Source organism: Diprion similis, chromosome 10 (genome assembly GCF_021155765.1).
Source record: "Diprion similis isolate iyDipSimi1 chromosome 10, iyDipSimi1.1, whole genome shotgun sequence".
Taxonomy (NCBI): Eukaryota; Metazoa; Arthropoda; class Insecta; order Hymenoptera; family Diprionidae; genus Diprion; species Diprion similis.
Genome location: NC_060114.1, coordinates 18,091,980 through 18,116,041, shown reverse-complemented (window position 1 = coordinate 18,116,041; position 24,062 = coordinate 18,091,980). Strand labels below are relative to the sequence as shown.

The 24,062-nt window shown below is 37.9% G+C and overlaps 3 protein-coding genes across 9 annotated transcripts in view; 2 read left to right on the top strand and 1 right to left on the bottom strand.

Moving 5' to 3' along the window:
• LOC124411771 (syntaxin-binding protein 5) overlaps positions 1–24,062 on the top strand; it is a 47,840-nt gene that overhangs the window by 4,324 nt on the left and 19,454 nt on the right. The window contains exons 2-14 of one of the 5 annotated variants that reach the window (XM_046891170.1): positions 5,972–6,248; positions 9,545–9,642; positions 10,364–10,546; positions 10,867–11,001; positions 11,772–11,835; positions 11,928–12,132; positions 12,239–12,314; positions 13,565–13,719; positions 15,215–15,506; positions 15,595–15,838; positions 15,937–16,205; positions 16,299–16,485; positions 20,272–21,097. In XM_046891170.1, the coding sequence (XP_046747126.1) occupies positions 6,129–6,248; positions 9,545–9,642; positions 10,364–10,546; positions 10,867–11,001; positions 11,772–11,835; positions 11,928–12,132; positions 12,239–12,314; positions 13,565–13,719; positions 15,215–15,506; positions 15,595–15,838; positions 15,937–16,205; positions 16,299–16,485; positions 20,272–21,097 (2,854 nt within the window). In that variant the 5' untranslated portion in view covers positions 5,972–6,128. Of the gene's footprint in view, positions 1–5,450; positions 6,249–9,544; positions 9,643–10,363; positions 10,547–10,866; positions 11,002–11,771; positions 11,836–11,927; positions 12,133–12,238; positions 12,315–13,564; positions 13,720–15,214; positions 15,507–15,594; positions 15,839–15,936; positions 16,206–16,298; positions 16,486–20,271; positions 21,098–24,062 lie in introns of those variants that run through there. The other 4 variants (XM_046891174.1, XM_046891172.1, XM_046891171.1 and 1 more) reach the window with 4 other exon arrangements.
• Positions 460–1,892, top strand: LOC124411780. Its single transcript, XM_046891199.1, has 5 exons — positions 460–626; positions 731–816; positions 948–1,111; positions 1,339–1,531; positions 1,648–1,892. The coding sequence occupies exons 1-5, from the start codon at positions 547–549 to the stop codon at positions 1,833–1,835; spliced, it is 711 nt and encodes a 236-aa protein (XP_046747155.1). The 5' UTR covers positions 460–546; the 3' UTR covers positions 1,836–1,892.
• LOC124411777 (cyclin-K) lies at positions 2,318–4,749 on the bottom strand. Of its 3 annotated transcripts, XM_046891195.1 has the most exons (8): positions 4,571–4,748; positions 4,062–4,299; positions 3,849–3,980; positions 3,645–3,750; positions 3,506–3,563; positions 3,236–3,408; positions 2,986–3,129; positions 2,318–2,831 (listed from the first exon to the last, which is right to left on the bottom strand). In XM_046891195.1, exons 2-8 carry the CDS (start codon positions 4,278–4,280, stop codon positions 2,446–2,448), a joined length of 1,218 nt encoding a protein of 405 aa, XP_046747151.1. In that variant the 5' UTR covers positions 4,281–4,299; positions 4,571–4,748; the 3' UTR covers positions 2,318–2,445. The 3 variants fall into 3 exon arrangements, with proteins under 3 accessions (XP_046747151.1, XP_046747152.1, XP_046747150.1); XM_046891196.1 differs by having other exon boundaries at positions 2,318–2,798; positions 2,980–3,129; positions 4,062–4,749; XM_046891194.1 differs by having other exon boundaries at positions 4,062–4,748.

Below are 24,062 nucleotides of genomic sequence, written 5' to 3'. Positions count from 1 at the left end.
CTATGCTGCCAGGTAGCGTCTAACTTTCGCACCTATCAAACGTCGTCTAACTATCGTAGTTCCGGAGTTTTTCGTTCTTTACGATTTGTTAAAGCTCAAAATGGCATTTGAATTGACAAAGAGCTTCGTCTCCCTATTTTCGCATCCCCGTATTGAAGCGAAAATAAAACTTTACCAATTTGTGTCTTCACGTTAAAGGAAAAAAAATCATGTTTTAATTTACCTTGAAATAATTCGCTCGTATTTTACTGTTAAGTAAAATCTATGCATATTCTAACTGAAATATAATAATACGATGTTTCAGTGCATATTCTTCATAGGCTTTTGTTTTTATTTACACATTTTCTAAAACTCGCAGGATTATTCGCGGGTAAATTGAATCGTTTGAAATCAGTTCTGCGCGCGTTGCTCATTGTTACACCCTCCGCCGCTGCCTTGCGGCTCGCTCCGAAACGGCTTTATCATGCAATTGGTGCCAATTTGAGTGGAGAAGAGTGAGGTTAGGTTCCCCTTATTCATCGCCAAGTATTACACAAATCAAAAACCATGGCTCAAGTTTTCGGTGAAATCGTTGAGCCGGAATCGCGAGCCTTTTGGGACGACGACGAGCTCGATGCTTCGCAATTGTAATTATCCACAGTCCATTTTAAACTATTCAAAACTCAATAAAGTCTCCATTGATTAGATTGAGCATTCAGCTAAGACTTCAAATATCTATCTATTTTTTTAGCCAGTATCAACTACGATGGTCCGGAGACAACGTGATGCCGTCGTCGATAAAGACTTTCCTTATTGTCGAAGGAAGCGTCGTATCTGGTATTCTTCATATTGTCGGATCTATCGATTTTCTTATAGTAGAAATACATTTCTTTCCCGCTCTGCGAAATTCTAACGGTTAAGAATGTAGTATTTTCTCGAAACCATAGTAATTGAGGTTTCCCTTCCAGACTTCACGAGAATGTGCAGCGTCGGCAGAGGCGAAAACGAAATATGTTTTATAGAACATGGAAGATTCAAAGCATCGAATATTTATAAAATCAACAACGATTTGTACGCCTGTCTCGTCAGTCCGGATCTGGACGCGAAACACTCGACCGAACTTATTGCGACGGTAACCGAATTGTGTTCAATTTATTTCATGGACTGTAATTTGTTTAAAAATTTTCGTACTGATAAATCTTGATTGTTATTACTCAGTGGAGTCATGATGTTTGAAGATTGACCGTTAATTCGAGAAACATGCAGTCGACTTTCTCGAAATAGTTCGAAATTTGAATCAAGTAAAAAAGAATCGTACTTTAATCCGTACGCGCAATAGTTTTAAATCGTGTTTTTCAGCTGACAGATTTTCTGCTGAACGCCGAGAAGATAATAACTCTCACATGCCAGCACGTTTCATCGTACAAATCAGACGTCGCGCCGAATTCGCCGTCATTTCTTCAATCGCTGTCCACCAAAAACGGTAAATCGCCGTTGAACGACGTCGAACGCGTCAAACAACCTAACATAGTTCACGGAATTGCGGCTGGAGGTTTGTATTCATCGTAAACATGTTATATTTGAAATGGCTAACCGCTTTTTCGCCATCATTAGTTCCTTGTGGGAAAATTCGTTCTTTCTCAACCGAAAAAATTATTCACATTCCAGTATTGTCGTATGCTGAAATATTCGGACTCTCCGCTGTTCTGTACGTACTTTACGTGGAAGAATTTCTACTCGATTCCGAGACAGCAGTTCCTCTGGTGAAATTGTTTTCTGCCATTCCAGGTAGTCTATTACACGATCCAGTCTTCAAGCAGAGTAGTTTTAGCAGCAGAGGTAATTTGTACATGTAGATCGTAATATCGTATGCGCCTTGTTTGATAAAATTTTTAATAAAAATTCTTGTTTCCATACCTCGATTTTGTGATTCGAATAATTTATACTTGCTTGGATTCTCAGGAGTAAGACATCTTGACGTCGGAGTTATAGTTACGCTTTGTAAAAATGATTAACACCTCGGCGTATTATCTTAAATATGTATTTAGTCATAATTTATTGATTTATCGTATTTATAAAAAAATTTCCATACAGCTGTGCCTGTGGCGATTGGAAATTATATATATGTGCTCCGTTTTCAAGAAATGAAACTACATTTGACAAGAGAAAATGGTCGACTGTGGTAGGAGAGACGATTTTTCGTACCTGTCGATATTGTTTAAATCTAGCAATATCGCTTGCTTAATTTCACGCTTTTCTTCACCTATGCTATCACTCAGTTTATTCTTTTCACCTAAATCTTGATTTATGAATCAATAATAAATCACTAGCAATTTTGTACAAAATGAATTTCATGCATGACCGGAAGATGAGTACGTCAATCAACATGAGATTCCGGTACAAAGTTTACAATTTATATAAACCTAAATGTAATTCTACATCGTAAACCTAGGAATCGTCGGTCTGTTAGGGCGGGTAATAAGCTCTTTGCGTCGTAGCTGGCGGTGCTGGGTTCCCGGGTTGAAAGTATGTTGTCGCTGCAGGGTATGGAAAGGGTTGGAACGTGGGTGGAGCGAGAGCTGGTGCTGGCGGGCGAATTGCGCCCGACGAATTATAGGGATGCATTGCCGAAACAATGTGGTTAATCGTCGTGACGGACGGCGGTGGAACGGAAATATTCGTCGGCGGGAATACGGGGGGATAGGCCGTCGAAGATGGGGTAAAAGTAGCGGGGTACGGAGGGAAGTGAGCCGGTATTTCAACCGGCTTTGAACCATCGGTAGCATCCGCGTTTGAGGAACCGTTCACGGCACTGGAGGTGACTTCGATTTTTGATATTTTATTCGGTGTTGCTGTAAGAGAGACAATTACTATCAATTATGTTTCAAAACTTTGTTTTCTTGTTTTACATTCGAAATAGTCTTAATCAATTGCTTTGTCGTGTAAGATTCAATATTCAGTTTATTCGAAAATGATAATCTGATGATAAAATATGTTTAGATATACCTGGAGCACTGGCAGCAACGTCGTTTGCAGTGGGTATTGTGGCCCATTCTCTATTACCTTCATGCGTCGACACAAGCGGCGGTGAATCTGGTGCCTTCGCATTGTTTGCTTGCGAATATAGGTCTAAAACTTGATGGCAAATATCTGTAATTGATAGAATTGATGTTAGGCAAACACATTGAAGCTTGTAACGGTTGTTATGCTATTGATTTTTTCAGTTTATAGACGTATATTGCAATCATGTTCAAACCTTCGAGTAAATCCATGGTCACATCTTCGACGAACATGTCCCACCACCTGAGATGCTTTGGGAGCCTTCCGTTCCAATCCACAACTTCGAATTTGCTCAATTTACCAGCAAGGTACATGAGAGCAACAGCTATAATTTCTGGTTCCCATTGCAAGGAGAGCGTAGTACAGAGGCTGTGGCGATACAATGGAAGAAAACATGTAAAAGTGCGATGATGAATTATTTTGGAAGTTTTCAGATACATTAAAATGAAAGTTGTTGCAGTTTTACCTGTCGTTTACAAACGTCCACGCCATTTGGACCATTTTTTGTAGTTTGTTCTTATCACCTAAAAAGTCGAGAGAATTAATAGCTGTAATTAGACTGAGATACAGATTTTATATCGGTATTGGACGTACAAAACACTTGCCTTTCAGACACTTTGCATATTTCAATAGGTAGCTGTAGGGGTGTTCGACTTGCAAGTCGAATTTAATTGTTTGTAAAAGAATCCTTTCCAGAGTCATTACTTCCTCCTGAAAATACAATAAACATAAATGTTGGTACAGTTGCATAATTATAAACTGAATAATTTGCCATTTACAAATCAATTTAAGGCTTGAAAATCACACACCTTTGGATCCTCTCCGAAAGTCAGGAACTTTTGATCGCTAAGTAACGTTTTAGCAGTCTTTATAATGTCTTTGCATTTTTTAGGTGTTTCTTCAACCTTTCCGGCAAGAAATAAACAACAACAGGCTGTGACCTACGTAAAATAATGAAGAATTAAATACGAATCTGTGCATAGACTAAATCTACATCTCGAGCAGTTTGAACATGCACTTACGTATCTTGGAAAGTTTTTGAACGAGTGAAACATGTAGAATCTGTGAAAGTACACAACGCCAGTCGCCATTGTGTTGTATCCAAGATCCATCTTCGTTCCAGTGTCAATGATGAACCTAGCGCCTTCTTTGCGGTATCGACATTCTGTCTCGTAGTCGATACCATCCTGAATCGACGGTGTATTGCGTAGCTCTTTTTTCTCGTAATACCAGCATGGCATTTTGAATGGATGGATATGTCTATAAAGTCATTTCCTTTCTTTGTGTTTGTTCAGGAAAACTTTGAACGAAATAACACTTCTCAAAGTTTGAGTGAATGCCTTTTAAAAGCTAGTTAAAAATCACGGACTGTTTGAAAATATTTTTAAAGAACCTTTGAATGCGATTCACTTGCGAAAGATAATAATCTTTTAGACAAATGGGTTTCACATCTTGAACGCATTTGGGTTAAGTCAAGCTTTGCGAGTATCTTGCAGGTTAGAATATTTCACCATAATCGTAACAGACTTACCTATTGAATTTTTGTAATCAAAATCAGCAAAAGTAATTGTAGACTGTTCTTCGTAAATTATGTGCTTCAAAATTACGCGTTAAACTGATAAATATACTCATTATTTGAACCACCTGACAAGATACAATTGTAAATAGTGAAAAGTTCACTGCATACGCTGGAATCTGGAATCAAGTCAGTCCTAGCAGGCTAGCACTTGCTAGCATTGAAGATTTACGGTGCAGCACTATCCAATAAATATAGGCTGAGATAAGAGCGCCAACCTCGTGAGGAGTTTGTGGGTAGTAGAAGGAATAAAAAAACTATTTACCGACATCTGTGAGAATATGGTAAGTGCGCTTTCTGTAATACCAGCAAGGTCAACGGAAAAATTTTCTACCGCAGATCGGTACAAATCATTATTATTGGTTATTTTCGTCGGACGCATTATGACATGGCATCGATCTTTTTTTTTCAATTTTACATCAAGTTGGGCAACAGATGGTCGAGTGAAAGAAATTTTCGCAGGACAGATTGTCATAAATAGTAATTATCTTTCCATTGGATTCATTTCTTTCACTGAGTTTTATTTTCCTAACCAACGGAAGAAAAAGGTTTGTAGAAAGCTTCTGATTGGCTGATTTTTTACTACTGACCAATCAGAGTCTTTCAGCTTCTTCGCTGTGGAAATGTGGCTAAAACATGTCCGTTTATCATCGACCCAAAACGACGTCATTGGTCAGATTCGTCAGATTGAACGGAAGGAACGAACCATAATGTTCTGTGCTAAATTGCGGCTGAAAAGCACGAAACAAATGAAGAATTGTTAGCCAGCCAGCCAAGCTGCCTGTTAAAATCCAAGATGGCGGTAAAGATGGCGTCGTGGTTGTGACATCGATTTGTTGGTGCACGCTCAGTTCTGATTTGGATAGAGACTCGGTGGCCACGCGGTGGCAGTGACGAGGACCACAAGCCTGTTGCCAGTTATTGATCTGACAGCAAGACCGCATTGCCGTTGAGTGGAAGTATTGTCACGCAGTTGTATAGCAGCGGAGTGAATAAACATTGAAATGTCAGATAAACGCGTTTATAAATCGAGGAAACAAGCGATCGCGGCTCGTTGATTGTGTAGGCGTCTGGTTAAAAAACTATGCGTGATATTCTGTAGCTGTGTTTGTCGTTAGAGCCGAAGGCCATCCAGGGTAGCACAAATCGCGTTATCACAACACGGATTTCCCGGCCATTATCGCGCTGCGATTATCACCGATTCCCTTTTATCCCCTGGGTTCTAAAACTGCGGTGCAGTGTCGTTGCAGTGACAGTAGGTTGATCTCGTGTCAGCTGCCCTACCTACGTCACGCATCTCGCCCGTTAAATCTGCACTGCATTGCACGTATCGGGGAAGTCCACATAGAGAGAAAGAGAGAGAGAGAGAGAGAGAGAGAGGAGAGAAAGAAAGAAAGAGATAGAGAGAGCGATAGACGGCGTTTTAACACGTCTATAAATGTCATCGGGTCATTTCTTTTCGTCTGTACCATAGGAGAATAGACATTAAAAAAATTGAACTCATCGAAACACGATGAAAAAATTCACTTTCAAAGGTGTTCTTGACGGGTTTCGTTCAACGGTTAGTCAACAGGTGAAACCAGAGCAAGAAATCATCGAGACACTCCGCCCCGATCATTTCAACGTAAAAAAGGTAAGCTGATTGATCTGCTACTCGCGTGTTCTCAACATCGCTTACATTTTTCATTTATCTATCTATGTGTTACGTTAGGGTGTGTGTACGTGTGTCTCCCTACATCCGATTTACACATCTCTATAATTACAATTTATCGACATTCATCTTTACATCTAGATAAGAGATTGTTTTGTACCTATGACAGTCTATATCATCACGTTATCTATCAATATTGATACCCGTGCTAGCTGAACAGTCGTTTGATCAACCGCGTTGATCATATTCGTAGTGTTTTGTTTTGTGCAACATTTCGTCTCTAATTCGTACAAGATCTGTCTCGCACGTTTTGTATTTTCTATACCTCGAAATTTCAATTGCAGTAATTCGCGACCAGTGTCGAATAAATATTTATCCTTTTCCTTTTTGTATTTTATCAATGTCTTTTCTTATTTTCTATTTCATACACCTGTATAGTAGTAAAATGAAATGCACGAGCTTTAGTTGCTCCGAAAGCGAACGGAGATTCGGAAAATTCAAATATCGCTTACCGTTACCGAATAATTGGAACAATACAGCGAATGTCAGTGCGTTGATATTATGTAACTTTTTTCCTTATATCAACCCTGTTTCGAATCATGACATTTTTTTATTCAATATTTTACAATATAAGCGAAGAGATTTACGCTAGTAGTAGTTGATACTCCAAGAATTCGTTTTAGCTTGTGTGCAAAACGATCCAAACGCTAAATGTATACATATAGGTATGAAGCCTATTCTTTTTAACGATCGTTTGAATTTTCCGGTTCCCCGGCCAACAAAGGAAGAGAGTAGCGCTCAGCGGTGGTGTCGCCGACAGCGTTAGAGAGATGAGCGTGTAGTTTTTGGAGCGGTTTTAATGCATGGAAAAATTTCGTTGTATTGATCCGCTCATGCTGCTTTGTGTAATCACGCCTCTGCTAGCACTCTTGTATCGGAATACCGGAGAGGAGGAGGATTCGGAAGCGATCTCCGTTAAAACAGGTGTATACAACTTAGGTCTGCACATATATGTATAGGGTATTCCGGGTGAGATGCGGACCACGGTATAGTTCCTCGTGTACTTTGCTGTATTGGGCTATACTGTGGACCATCTCACCCGGAATCACCCATTGCGGGCATGGATGTTTATATATGTATGTCACCTATTGGCCATAAATCCGCCATCTTTTGCACAGCGCATCGTTGATCGCGCAAGCGAATTAAGAAGTCGCAGTTAAAAATTCTAATCGTGTAACGCTTGACTAGATCTCCAAATTAAACTACAGTCGAATCGCGCTAACTCGAACCTTTATAAGTCGAAAACCTCCACATGTCTGAGATTCAGTCCGTTCCCTTGCAAAAACCTCCGTAATTCAAAGAAAAAACAGAGAATAACTCGTGGTTTTCCCAACGTTTCGAGACCCATTATTTTGCCTCTGTAACTCGAGTTTAAAGATACCTGACCTCTCTAAGTCGAAGGCTACCTCTATATGGCGTGAAAAATAAATGTTACCAACTGCATTCCACGAGCTAATGCTATGGCGCTGAAGTTAGTAACGTTATTGTAACGATTTACGTTTCGGAAAAAATCGTTATTTTCAAACGCGGGAATGCTTACGATTACAGCTGAAATCTAGTAAATTATAACAGCGCAAGACATATTCATGTTTTGAAAACTTGACTACTTCAAAGTCACTCTTAACTTGGAAAATGGTGATTTTCACCCCTTACTGTTTGGTTACGTTAACGTTGCTAACTTCAATCTCATCCATCCAACATAATTTTCCATTTAACGACCTCCCTAATATATACTTTGCTTACACATTGTGACAGGCAAATGACGTTCATGCATGTTGAAGAATTTCATGGGAGTTTTTCATCAAATACATACATCCATAGACGCACACGCGTATATTCAATGTCAGGATAATGCATAGATATTGAGGTGGATATGATAATATCCCAGCATACCAAGAGGGATGTAGAAAGATACAGGGAGATATGGAAAACGGTTTTCATTTACCCGCTGATTGTGCGAGAGAAAAGTTGGTTTGAAATATTGCTCCAGTAGCGGCAGCAGTCAGCTGTCTCCTTTCGCATTCCCTTTGTCTAACTATCTGTCCTCTTCTGTTTATCGCTTCATCTATCTATTGAAACAATAGCCGGCCCGAGCTCACTTTGTGCTCGAGTTATGTTGTGTATGTATACGCATATACCTACTGAATAAAAGTTACATTATATACATACAGTGTACAAATACCTATACATGAAACTTTGTATTTAAATTAGTACCTACATCGTCCAAGCAGCATTTTCAAGCAAAGAACAAGTGTATAAACTTACCTATAGACACGAGTATAGTGACAAATTATTGTTTTAAAAACAAAAAATATACTCGCATCTTTGTATCATATTGCTTTGATATTTTGTAACAAATATTCGCACAAAAAAATCGTTCCACAATCTCAGTGTTTGCGTAAAGGTATAATATCCAAGGCTAGAATGTAGGTATATTTTACGTACGCCCCGGGCTTTTTCATTGTTTCGAACATATCGGGGAAAAAGATAGAAATACGGTAGCTACATATTGTACGTATAGTATATATATATAGGTATGTACGTTTGGACATGTATACACGTATCCACGTATCCTGTTTTGCCCTGAGAGCATGTAAACAATGTCGGAGTAGGCTTTTCCCGAGGGAATTTTCAGCGCGGCTTGAGAGATGATTTTTTCCTTTTTTTTTTTTTTTATCATCTTTTTTTTTCATTTCTCCACGCCCGCGTTCCTACCGTTAGATTGTTCTCTTATTTCGATCCAGATTTCTAGGCATATTTACCTGCAAGCTCTCTTGCGTCGAGGTCATACGATATTTATGTATCATACATACGCCCCCATTTTCTATGTAAGCGCTTCCGTTATCGTCTCTGAAAAATTCATCCGCGAATCAGTTAAAGGTGTAGTACACATAGACATGTATGCATTTATTATACATGCGGTGTTATTAGCTTGAAGCGCGAATAACGTCGAAAATCGTTCGCATGAGAAAAGAGAAAATTCACGGCGCGCTTTTTTAATATGCATGACACGCTATGAATGTTTGCTACCGGAACGAAAATACGCCTGAAAAAATATACGTAATTACGTATGGAAGGAAAGGGGATAAAAAGGATTTGTCGACGGAAGAGCAGGTTGTTTTTTTTCTAATTTTTTTTTTCTGTACCCTTTTTCAATTACATTTGGAACAGTCTACATTAACAAGGTGGCGATTGATCAATTTTATTTGAATTTCCAGACCTTCCGGCACGGATTTCCGTTCCAGCCGACCGCCATAGCGTTTGATCCTATTCAGCGATTGTTGGCGATTGGTACGAAGACAGGCTCTCTACGAATGTATCCTTTTGCTGCCTGTCTGTGTATTGTAAGCCGGAATTTTTTGGGGGAAATTTAACAACGTGGGTGATTCAACGTACAACGTGGGAAATCCGCCTGCATTTATGCAATTCAGGCTACATTTCATCACATTCCGCCTATTTTCGGCAACCGAGTATACATTTTATCTATCCACTTTTGTCACGAGGTTGAAGTTAGTAACGTTATCGTAATGCAATATTAGGGAAAAAGTCACTATTTTCTTAATTTTAGAACCATTTGGGAGGAACTAAGATTTCGAAGTATGAGTGTATTCTGATTTATTACGATTTTCTGAATTACAGACAATTCCAAAATGGCGAAATAACGGTTTTTCTCAGGATGAAACTTTTGTCTCATTTCTCACGATTGGCTGAAATCTCAATTCACTGCTCAATCTATCCAATCACGATACCCTGAGACAAATGACGATTCGTAAAATGTAGTCTCGGTTGCGGAAAATAGGCACAATTTTGTAAAATGTACCCCGAATTGCATATATGCAGGCGGATTTATCCTATTCACCTACTTGTTTTAAATCTTCCACGAAATGAGCCGAAATTCCGAAATCTCGTATGGCCGGTTGATTATTACAATATTTTCGGAAATCTAGTTGAATTTTCTATTCTATTTACCATATGTTGTATATTAATATTATCTTAACAAATACTATGTCGAAAAACGAAACAATTTACAACGTTAGTTTGGGAAGACCTGGCGTTGACGTACACGTTAAACATGATGGGGATTCCGCTGTTCTTCAAATGCAATTTCTCATCAACGAAGGTGCTCTTGTTTCGGCCACTGCCGACGATACCTTACATCTGTGGAACTTTCGCCAAAAAATACCACAGGTTGTCCAAAGTCTTAAATTCCAGCGGGAAAGGTATGTTTCTTTGAATTTTTACCATAATTATCATTATTATAAATATCCTCACTTTTTTGTTTGCCTTTCTTCTTTTACATTCTATGAATATCTTGGAAGAAAAATTTAACGGATAGATAAACTTGTCTCGATATTCAATCAATGTTCATTCACATAATTTTACGACTAGATCATTGATTTTTATACACATGAATCAGCACTGTGTGGTGTTTATTTAACAACAATATTTGCCATTTGTGAAGTCTGATGATAATAATTTAGCAATATTATTTTTATTAATTTATCTAATACTAGAAATATTATTCATTCATTCTTTCCAGAATAACGTTTATACACCTACCACTGCAAAGTAAATGGCTGTACGTTGGTACAGAACGAGGAAATATCCATGTGCTTCACATCGAGACATTTGTTTTGTCCGGTTATGTTATCAATTGGAATAAAGCTATCGAAGTGTAAGTATACTATTGTCTCTGAAACATATTTATACGTGTCATAAACTTGGACAAGACTATGCTAAATAATTTAATCAACGTTTTTATTACATACAAAGATCATGAATTATTGTAAAAATTAATTAAACCAAAGTAGCAGTAAATAAAAAATTAAAGATATTCCGTAGGTACCACAATCAAGATAATATAGATAATAGGATCTAAAATCTTACTCTTTTGATGAACGTTATGTGTTTATTTGTTATTTCTCTTGCTCGATTTTCTCCGGTTTTATCAAATTCTGGAAATCGTCCCTACAAACCGGAATCGAGCTACAGGAGTAAACGACCTGCTATCAAATTGCGTGTTTCTTGAAACAAGCCTTGCTTCTTCTTCTACTTCTCCTTCTTCATGGGGAAAGCAATGAATATTATTATCAAATGAGTACGTTTTCACTTAACCTTTAGTAGTCTGAAACATGCTTATTTCCGACAAGGTGTTTCTATCTGCTAAAATATTTCATCCCCATATGCTACCGATAATCATGTAACATGAAAATATGTCCCTGAGCATAGATGCGAACGTACATACGTTTTTACTCGTATAATTTTTTTTTTGAGTACGTAGAAATTGACTAGAACGAAAACAACGACAAACAAGAAGAATCCAACAAATTTTAAATAGAAAAATTGAATAGAATTGAACAAATTGTGGTAATCCTAGAAAATTCAATTATCAGCAATAAAGGTGCCAAAGAATATAGAACTTTACATGTTCTTACATATTTTTAGATCGAGGAAGACCCATCCAGGTGCTGTAATTCATCTCAGTGACAATCCACTGGATCTCAGTAAGGTAAAGTTTGCGAGTCTTTCTATTTCTATGCATAAAATTTCTTTCTCCATTCTGTTTGTACGAACTGATTATTTATTCATTTTTCTTACCAGATGCTCATAGGCTACGAGTCTGGGCAAATAGTGTTGTGGGATTTGCGGCTTAAGAGTCCAGATTATCGATGCCAAACAACGGAGCCTTTAAAATCAATATCGTGGCACCACGATGGCAAGCAATTTATGTGCAGCCACACTGATGGCTCCCTCTCGACTTGGGCATTGCGCCAGTTGAAACCGATAAACGTAACGCACCCCCATGGTAGGTATGATTGCAGCTGATTGTCATTCGCATTCGCTAACAATCTTTGGACTTGGAATTTGATGTTCAATTATTATTTTCTTACTCTTTTATTATATATTCGTAGCTAAAACTACCAAAGATGGGCTTCCTGAAGCTTGTAAACCGATACAGAAAGTGGAATGGAAGATATCAAGATCTGGGTAAGACAAATGCGCTAGAAAGAAAAATAAATTCTATTTTGCAATCAATGTTAAGCTCTCCAAATAGCAAAACGACGTTATTAAAAACTTGTCATTGATCATCCGCTAACCAGAGGATAGCTAAAATGTATTTATATATATAAAACAACTTTTTAAACGAATACTTTTACAGTTTGGTAAATTTTTCTCAACGATTTTTGATGGGTGATTTGTAATCACTGCTACGAGGATTTTTCCTGTATCTTAAATTCCCAATTGGAAATTCTCTGGCGCACTTTCCGTTTTGCTATTCGGGATGTTTACCTTAAAAATCGTAAGTGACGTTTTCGTTTTAGTGTTTAAAAGTAACTTGACGCGAAACGTCGGTGACATTGCGATATTCGGTCAAGATACTACGTAGTGTGAAGCTTATTTTTAGTAGCGTACTTAAGACCAGCTTCATTTTCACATTCGATGTTATATCGCCAAAGAATTATGTCTCTCGGAAAAACTTGAACGGTTCCAAATAATGGGAATTCTCTTCATGATTTCGCAGAACTAAAAATCTAAAAGATATCACTTTGAAATCTCACGCGATTCATTGAGTACCAATTGTTCCATCTTATGCCAAATAATTCATTGAATTGAAAGAAACAGAGAGAGAGAGAGAGAGAGAGAGAGAGGGAGAGTGAGAGAGTGTGAAAGGGATGAAAAAATATAAAATTTAGCTGTGCCTGCATACAACTGAACGGGCGAGCCAAGATACGCAGGCGGTATAGTTCGTAATGGATAAATCGGAGTTTTTCCGATCACCATGCAATAACTGCACCGCAAAATATATACTTATAACTATATATAAATACACACAGCACCGCAGCAAGCACCCGCTTAACGTGATCGCACGTCGCACCCCGAGCACTAAAAATTATATCATATATGCCAGAAGATCTTAGCCCCCTTTTCCCCTGAGAAAAAAGATGATAAAAAAAAAACTTAAAGTGAACACCTGCAATACGTAACAATTTCACTTAAGAATATTCGTTGTATTTATTATCTGGAAGAATTTTGGCAAGAATCGCAATCGATGATGTTACTAACATTCAAATTGTCAGGGAAAAAATTGGTAAATTTGAATGTTGTAAAATGAAGATATGTGAAAAAGAAAAAAGAAAGTATGGTAGAAGAGAAAACAGAGAAAAAGAGATGGAATGTATCAGAGATACCCTCGACAAATAAGGAATAACATATTTTTATCTTGACCTATTTTATAGGGAAGCTTACGTTATATTCTCCGGAGGACTAGCGTACGACACAACAGGTCGAACGCCGAGTATTACTGTCATTCAAGGCAAGACCACGACGGTATTAGAAATGGAACATAATGTCGTGGATTTCGTAACATTGTGCGAAAGTCCTTGGACCAGCGGTACGAACATACAACCAACAGTATAGTCACTAAATAAGTAATGAAGAAATTCTCGCTTAATTACGTATTGACAAGTTACAGTTGTTATTAATTACATTATTTACATTATTATTATTATTCTCATACAAATTTCGATATTGCATCAGCATTAATGCCGTTTATACAAATTCGTTCATATCTAAATTCGCCTTCATTTTTCAATTTTTCTATTTTCATTTTTTTTTTTTTTTTTTCATTGTATTATTGTCACGCTTCACGCTTCGGACAGGTTTCTTTCCTCGTCATATTACTTTTGTATCTTATTCAAAGAATAAGTTTATAATCTTCGGTTTGGTACGCCCAAGCTCTAGCTTCTGAAAAATTTTCGGCATTAGTTATCCGAGTCTGTTTATTGCTTGCCGATCGGCGACAATTTTTTGTCGTTTCTTTTAAAAATAATTCCTTTTTTTTCTTCTTCTTTTGTTTTGTTTTTTCTGAAATTCTATTTTACCATTTGGTTTTTGTGTCGAGCGAGAATAATATTGCGACCTAAATAATACGTAGCTAACGCGATTTTCTGATACGACAGTACACTTATTATGATATATTATTATATTGAAGTTGGGTAGTTGTAATATTTGATTGAAAAAACAAACCAGTTTGCAGTTGAATTTTTATCGATTTGACTGAACGAAGATTTTAATGCAAAGCCAAGTCTTTCCTCTTTCCTTAGGAATTAGTTTGGGAGTATGGGCATGAACTGTTCGAGCACCGTGCTGCTTTTTGCAATATCACCCGATAGCTGCTTCCGGCACTGTTATTTTTCCCTTTCGTTCTCACATAGTTACTGTCAGAGTTATATTTTATAATTTTTAATTTGTTTTTTATCCTCTCTCGACAATTTTACCAGCTCGAAGTTAGTAATGTTATCGTAACGAATAATTGGGGAATAAATTATTATTTTTTTAATTCTATAATGATTTTGAAGGAACTAAGATTTCGAAATATCAGTCTGTTTTATGTTGTTACGGTCTACTGAATTTTAGACTAAATTCCTCAGCATGAATCGTTACAATTACGTTACTAACTTTGATATGATACATTTTTTGCACTACGTCTACGATCGTTGCTACCAATTTCTTTATCGTCCATGCACCCGCATAAACATACGCCTGGTGTCGGTAGTATTTGCAACATTGTACAATTAAGCTACCATTCAAATATGAAATTAATACAGCCTGCAAATTTATATACCTTATTGCATTGTATAATCTTATGAATATCTAGTAAGAACAGAATTAATTAACAAGTGAAAATTGCACGAAGTATTGAAAAAAATTTCTACTTTTATCCAAGTTTATCAAATTTCAAATTTTACCTTATACTTAATTTCATTTTTATCTTTTTTCCCCTTCATTCTTCTTCAATACTTTGGCACGAAATTTTTCATTATCTATTTATTCTCACTATCGTTTGACAAAACATGTAATAACGAAAAGCGTTATTTCCCAAACAGATTTTCAGGATCCTTACGCAGTCGTCGTTCTCCTCCACAATGATCTAGTCGTAATAGATCTCCATTCGGCCGGATTCCCATGCTTTGAGAATCCTTATCCGATGGATATCCATGAATCTCCAGTAACCTGTTGCGCCTACTTTGCCGACTGCCCTTCAGACCTCATTCCAGCGTTTTATTCCGTCGGCTCTAAAACCCAAAAGCGCACCGGGTTCAGCGAGAGCGATTGGCCAATATCGGGAGGAGAATGGAGCCCGACTTCGAGCAGTTATAACGAGATTGTTTTGACCGGGTAAATATGTCGCGATTTCAATTATCACTGAATCATTTTCCCAAGAAATTATTTCTCCTTTGCGTCGGTATCATTCTTTCTTTTACAGGCATGCAGACGGTAGTATAAAATTTTGGGATGCTTCCGCTGGCACGCTTCAAGTTCTCTACAAATTGAAGACGGGAAAGGTCTTTGAAAAAGCAAAAGCTCGGAGCTCAGATTCTGATGAAGATCCTCTCGCTGTACAGCTGATATTTCTCTGTCCGGAAAGCCGCAAATTAGCGATCGTCGGATCGAGCCGATACGTTATCTTGTTTCAGTTCAAGAAAACCGAAGATCAGTCCGAAATTGTTGTAAGAATTAATATATATATATGTACACGAAATCTTTAGCCATCCTTTAGAATCCATTAATATTTGTACGTCATTTATCGGTTCTTCTTCTTTTACAGACTTTGGAGATTCCCAGTGCTCACGACGTACCTGCGGAAACGGAATGTTCTCCGGATTACGAATATCCGCCGAGAGGCAGTCTGGCTACCGAAGGCGGGGAAGAACCGCAAAATCCATCGTTTGAATACAGTTTTCCACTAAAAGTAAAGACCGGACCGCAGAGAAGAGCTCCTGGATTTCAACCGACCATGGTGTGTCTTTCTCCATGGATTAATGGAGAACAGCCTGGAAATATCAACGCTTTGAGTCTCAACTCTTCGTACGGCTTGTAAGTAAGACTCGCAGCGCTCTCAACAGTTCGGTTCATGACGTCATCTTGGTTTAATGACTGTCTTCTCAATTTTTGATTCCTCTTTCTCAGAATGGCCTATGGTACAGAAACTGGTTTAGTTATCGTGGACATAATACAAAAAGCTCTGCTTTTAATCGTCACGACGCAGGATTTGTACGCAAGCATGGATTCCTCTCAGCGTTCGTTGAGGAGTCCCAAACGATACGACGAGCGGCGTGACAACGAGGACAAAGCCCGAAGTCCCAGTGTTGACCAGGTAAAATATCCTTTAATAATATATTTTTCACCAGCGTCAAAAGTAAAACTAAGAATACTATTAAAACGAGCAGAAAAACCGTATAATGATTCGCTAACACATTACTGTTTGAATTACTTTCCTACAATATGAAATGTATTCTCAGAATATTATTTCCCGGTATGAACCGGCTGCCTTATTTCTGACGATCCGATTCCCCATCGAGCTATTATTCTAAAGGCGCTGTCGAGTCGATTCTAACATACAAACAAACACGATGTTGAGATATCCACAGTAAACCAAAAATTGTTTTTTTCTTTCAACTCACGTCTTTAACAGAAAAACCGTGAATTTTATAAGATTCCACAAAATTACGGCGTATTGTAGATAGACTAAAACAAGGTTGTGACTGTTTCTATAAATTTGTTTAATTTTTCGTCGTTTTCGCAATCATCGCAAACTCAGTATTTTTTACTTTTGGAATACCGTGTCTGTGTATTCGTTGGAATCGGCTTATTTTACATTGCCCTTTTGACACGTTGATTTAGCTACGCAATGTGAAAGAAAATTGTCGTAAATTATTGGCCAAGCTTGTCATTTTCCGTTTAGATCGGATAGTCGATTTTATACTATTATTATTACGAACACATATCAAAATCATCTGTAACTCCAAAATAATTACGGTTTTTATCATCGAATCGTCGGATTATCACAATATTTTCTACATCCGCATCTGCATCAGTCATCGTTATTATTTTTACATCGCATATTGCAGTTGGTATAATCTGCTCATTTTGTCGACACGCTGAAATAACAATCAAACTGCAGTGTGCATCTGCATAATATCGTGCAGATGCTCTCCGGTGTCGTTTTTGCCATTGCCATTCGTCATACTCGCCCATCACCGCTGTCATCTCGTAATTATTTTTTATTCATCGTTACCGAACATTTTTAGTCCTCGATTATCGATCGCCGTTATTATCTGTTGAAGATCATTAACTGTAGTAATTTTTATTTACCGATGTTACAGGCATTACTATTTTGCTTGCAATTGCAACAATTTATTTTTCCAGTTTTAATAAGAAATATTTACACAAACTTACACACCTCGTTAGTTTACTTTTGAAACCCTTGGAGCATAATTTTCAATTTAGAACTTCTTACGTGCAACGAATCTTTGAAAGTAAACTTTCCAAATCATAAGACGCTCGCACCATGATTCTTTTGGGATGCTTATACTAATCTCCTTGCTTAGAATTGGAACTCTAAAAATTTTCAAAAGCAAACTTGCGACGTGCTTCGTATCATTAACTTTTTACGAAGGATTAATTCCTCTTGAGATTCGTTGGGTAAGGGCTTGCGATATTCTATAAAGTTGTACAAAAATTCTCGTGGAATTTTCAAGGTTCTGGCGATAACTTTATTGAATTCCTGAAATCAGTTTGACAAAATGTTAGAATATCGTTAACCCGTTGGTTTTTTTTTTTTTTTCTTCATATTGGTTATTTTTTTCACAATACTTTACTCTTACTTTAATTATACGCTTTATTGGTACAAGTCCTGCTTTGTGTCTAACACAGACTAATCGTAAAAAAGAAGAGAGAAAAGAAAACAAAAACAAAAAGTAGAAGCGTTCCTTGGACAGCGAAGAAATACGAAATAACACAGAGCCTGACATTATTTCTCCACGCATACATATTTTAAGTTGAAATTGAATTTGAATCGCAAGATTCCTCGTTTGTGTAGGATTCTTTACGATTATTCTTCAACCATCCGTGTAAGTAATTAACTTCCTTCAACAATGGTGGGAAGTTTCTATTTGTTCAATGAGACGTTTTTTTCACGCGACTAACAAAGGAAGAATTAAAATATTGCATAAAAGAAAAAGTCGGTTCTTCTAATAATTGCAGCAGGGTAAATAGGATTTGTTTAAAATATTTATTTGATCACTGCCGTATATTTTTCGCACCCAACATAGTACGTCTTCACATTGAATTGAAAATTTTACCCATCGTGATTTGCCACCAACGAGATACGATCATGTGACAAGTTAGTGAAGAAGTTGCTTATTCAGCACCGTTGTTCGTGTATTCAGCACATGGATTGGCATCGATCTCAAATAAATGCAAGAAATGAAGAAAATGTGTTAAAATTGAAGAACAATCGAGGAGCGACGCTGCCAAGAAGAGGAATTCCAGGGTAATTAAGGAAAATTAGAACAAGTATAAGGAAGCTGGTTCAAATTCACATTGGCCATCGATGATTCGACTTAAACTACCATATGGAAACACATCGGATGAAACAATGAAAACAGCACTGATTAAAAAATTTCTTACTAACGATCTATGTACGTCACTGTAGCCGACATCTGGTGATCGTTTTTGGATTTGTCAAGATATGTTTTTTTGTTGCTCAATTTTCAACGTAATTTTTTCCTGTTTCAATTTGTTTGTGTCGTCTCTTGTTTTGCCAAGTGACTTAATGAAGACAAGAAAGAAAAATTGACCATGCATTCACCGTCGTAATTCATCGCACTGGAAGTACGTAACATCATGGTTCTTATGGAACATCATGGGTAACACGGCGCTTATCATATTTAACATCCGCTGCTTACCGTCTGTAATTCTGCACACTGATGTCTATACTCTTTTCTTACATACTTCTTTTTCATTCCTTCCTCAGTTTTATCCACGTTTATCATCACGTTACATCGACATTTGTGGATGATCCACTACTTACTTATCTGCAGGGATCTAAGCAGGGAAATGGAAACCAATTTAAATTTCTCTGAATCGATTTCGAATTACAGCTAAAAAAAATCGAAATAATACAAATTTCTCAGTTTGGCTGTGTGTCGAAAAAATTTCCTCACCTTGCGAATAGAATGTAGAGGATTCTGAAACGAAAACATGAATTTCACATCTGCAGAACTTTGTCCCTACCTATGCAATGATATGCGCATCACTCCACTATTATTCTTCTAGGGTTTGTTTTTGTTCCTACGTTTGTACTATGCCTGTATTTTCATGTATTGCTTTATATTTTCCACCTGTTGATTAAGTTTTAGTACTCTTTTTGCGAACTTGTTTTAATATTTTTTTAAAAATTTTATATTTCGATATTTTTCGATGCTTTGAGGAACATCAAACTGCTTTATACTCTTCTTTCATTATAGAGAAAATGAGACGAGTATGGAACACTTACACAGTTTTTACAGAACATTCGAACTTTGGAAACAGATTGACCTGCCAATTTTTCGGTCTAATGCATGCCTGTTACGAGAAGATAAACAGAAGAAAGAAAGAACGACAAGTAGGTCTAACTTTTTATAACGCAAACGAGGCTGAATCACAATTTACCCTACGACGCGATTCGTTCCATATTTACTTTACTTTCTCTATCTGAAAAAGGGAAAGGTAAAAAAAATATATTCCTTGAATTCGCGGGAAATGACAAGTGACGACCACATAAATGCGACGATTCCTGATTCATTATTCATTCTGTTTAAAAAAAAAAAAAAAAAAAAAAACACGTAGAACGCTCTTCTTCTCTTGCTCTCTCATTTCACAGCAGCTCATCTCATCGACGCCTGTTCATCGATTTATTCTCCTAAACAGTCACATATTGGCAGACGCGCTTGCATATCGGTTTTAGATCTCTTGGTTTATCAGTGAAAGAAGAAAGAAAGAAAATAAATGACGGTTATCTCTCGCAGCCAATCTATCCATCCATCCATCCATCCATCATTCATTCATTCCATTTCGCCTTTTGCCATTTTCAACTGATTTTATGCACGATCCATATTAGATTCACTACGTTCAAAGCGACCCAGTTGTTGGCTCGGAGTCCGTCGTAGCATCCGCAGATGCCTCGTCGAATATCTCCGCAGTCGGGAAGTCCTGCTCCTCGTCATCGTCGAGTCGTGGAACAGGGGTGGATTCCGTCAGCGACAACGACGCCGAAGATCAATCTGGAAGCGATCAGGGAGCGGCGTCTGGGGACGCGCAAGGCGTGTCGGGAAGGAAAAAGAATTCTTGGAAAGGTTTTAACCTTAAAAGACAGCTGAGCAAAGTTGACCTCAAGCTTAAAACTACCTTTACAGGGGCCTCGCAGTGCTCTGCGAGTTCTCAAGCGCCCCAACCTCATACTATTTACCAAAAACGCCCATCCGTGGGAGTTTGCCAAGCCGGAAGCGAGGCAGGCGGCACAGCATCGCCACCGACTGAGGTCGAGACGGTATCCGTATTTGCGTCTTGTCCTCCACGTCACGAGGTCTTCGAAGAGATACCAGAGAGTGGAGAACCTGCGGAAGGTGCGGGTAACGAGGGTGAAAGTGCTGCTTGTGCAACTTCACCGGCTGATGGAAATTCTGCGGGGCGAGAGGGTAACTTGGCCGTATCGACAGCACAAGAAGCCCTCGAGAGACCCGACGAACTTCCCCTCTTTGATAACGAGGGTAAACCGATACGACCTAGACGTGACTTGTCGAAGAAATCGTGGCCGCACAGAAGAGAGAACAGACTTTTGTCGGTACCGCATTCAAAATATCAGAGGAATGACGGGACTCATTCAGATATGAAATCTAGGGAAGACGGGGGACCCTCGTTCGCTGGGAATTTGATGAGAAGATTCAGTAAGTCTTTAAATACACACAGCTTGTAATTTATTCAAGCAGTACTGTCGCACGTACGTTCGAATAGCGAAAACGCTCTTAACAAGTACGTTTTAAACTTATGGATACATGTATACATATGTATGTACATATATTTAATTTATTCTTTCTCGTTTTCCCTTCGTTTACATACGTCATTACATAACTATATATTTTATTGGATTGCACTCTTAGCGATTTTTCATACAGATTCATATACATATATGTGTATATACACATAATATAACGTCAGTTTTTTTAACAGCGAAACGATCCTTGCGCCTGATTCAGGCAACTGGAGTTATAGCTCATGTTCAGGTTGAGCATCGTATCCTGCCACGGTCATCACAAACGTTGTCAATTGTTTTATCAATTGTTTTGACAAAGTTTCGAATAGTCGGGATGCAGTGCTCAACCTGAACATTTGCTGTAACTGCGGTTGCCTCAATTAGGCGCACGGATAGATCCACTGTTGAAAAAACTCACGGTATACGTTATTAGCATTATACTGTAGTAAATCGTAGCGTTACTTGCCAGTTATTATTTGTCCCACACTGAAGCGCGGTACAAGGTAAAATTAACGGCAATTTGTAAATAATTAAAGAACAATAATAATGATTATAGAGTACCAGGTACCAAGTACCAGGTAGTATAAATAGTACCAGGTAAAGATTTTTTTTACATGTTTACCGATTAGCAGATTTGTAGTTTTTCATGGATTTTTTTTTTTATTTCGTTTAACATAAATTTGCCATATTCTCATCAAACGCATCACTCTTCAGATCAAATTTTACAGGCATTGCGTACGTCGAACAATTCCCTCACGTTGGTTTCCTACAGAATATCATTTCTTGGAAACGGAGGGCAAATTTTGTGACCCCAGGCCTTGTTTTCAATTTTTATTCTCGTTTCTTCCCCCCTCCTTGTCTTTTGTTGGGTTGTTCCTTAAATTTGAATGAGACGCGCTAGAGCGGCGTCCTTTTTTGATCTGAATATTTTTTTCATAGTTATTATGCGAAGCGCTAGCACATTTGTTTCTTAGAGCACAATCCTATTTACGCTGCTGCATTATAGATATAGTATATTTTTAATCACGAGTCAAACGAGGTCGCCGTGACGCGAAATTTAATCTACAAACGCCACTAGTCAGTAGTCAGCTGTCCATTATACATATACCTAGGTATGCTTGCTAGTCAGAATAATAAATAGCACGAATTTGTGAGAAGAGCAGGCAAAACGTAAGACATGTCCCATTCACGGTGTCAAACGTATAATCAGTTGGCCACAACTGAAATTACAATCGTTTGGTGTCGGCGACTGTACTTTGATGATACAATACTAAACGGTCGTCGTATCAACACGCGTTAAACTCTAAGCAGTGAAAATACAATCGATATTCATAGAGATCATCCCGTTTATCAATCGCTGTCATAAAAAAAACTTTAAAAAAAAAATGTCAACACAAATCATCTATCTTGTCATCCTATTATCGGAAGGAAATCATTTTTATTTTATTTATTTGAAAAATCTGTCATCCGGACGTGATCTCAACAGATTCTCGCAATTATCCTGCAATAACTCAGTTGAATTCCTACTCTTCTTACCGTGTGTGTTCGTTTTAGTACAAGTTGCACCTGATAGCGAGTCGCTGCAAGCAGGGATTCCCGGGTATCAAGGGGCACTTAAACCGGGAATCTTCGCTTAGAATCTTGGAGTGCCTCTAATGAGGGTCAAAAAGCATCAGCCATGATTTTATAAGTAAACCAAATGACTTGGTGACGATATGGTGGCTCCAAGCTCTGATTTACATTCGGTAAGAAGGAGGAATGGAGTGAAAACAGTTACGGGAACGATCAAAAATCAGTAATTCACGGCCTTGCACCCTCATTAGAGAGCATTTAGAGAATAGACATTAGCAGCGGCACGCACTGAGTGTGCTAACCTAGCTGCGAGTAAAAGAAAAACCGCAAACTGTGTAGCCGCTAAACTAGACGCAGTAGTTGGCTTGAAGGCTTATCCAATCGCCATCAGCTGCGGAAGTTGTCCGTTGAGGATACAACTTGATACAACGGAATTCAACACAAGTCAGAGACTATTGAAATCCTAAGTGTAATGTAGATGTGGTGAACGGTTGGAAACATGGAGTAGCAATCGCTGCACGAGCTTCTCAGAGAAAAACAAAAGATCATGAAATTGATGGTGTAATGTTATCGTTGCTAATCTGTCTGGGATTAATCAGAATTAGTGTAGTCTAGAGAGATTAACACCATGGTGTCCAGATGTCAGGAAAAGTCAGTTTCTTTTTTTTTTTTTTTTTTCTTTTTGCGAAACTGGCAAAACAACAATATCCGAAAATTCACAATACATACAATTAAGTTTTGTGTAGTTCGAAGTTCAACACTAAGGCAGTCGACGCTCATTTAAAAAGTATTTACATCCAATGGTGGGAATGAAAATCGAAATTACTTGCGCTATTTTATGTTATAACGTTATGAGAGACAATTGAAGTTGAGAAAAACTGTTCAAATAGGCGGAATAAAGGAGGACCATTAAAAGAATTGACGTTCTTGATATTCATTCGAACAACGGTATCGCGTTGCCGAAGAGCAGCTCAACCAAACAGTTGAACATAACAATTTGATTACTCCGTTGAACATCGAACGTCTGAAGTTGTCGCGTGATTGAATAATTTACAGATTAAAAATTTATTAGGATTGCCTAGGGTAAAGTCATTAACCCTTGTTATTGACATACCTCTGTAGAACCACATGCTGGACACACTGGGGTCGTTTGTAACCTAATAACAAAAATTGTTTTGAAAAATGAACCATTCAATATTTTGAAAATCACAATCACAAAATATCAAAATGCCAGATGGCGCCAGAGACTCGATTTTTTTTAGGCTTAGGTACTTTGAGGGGGGGGGGGGTCCATCGGCTAAAGTAGC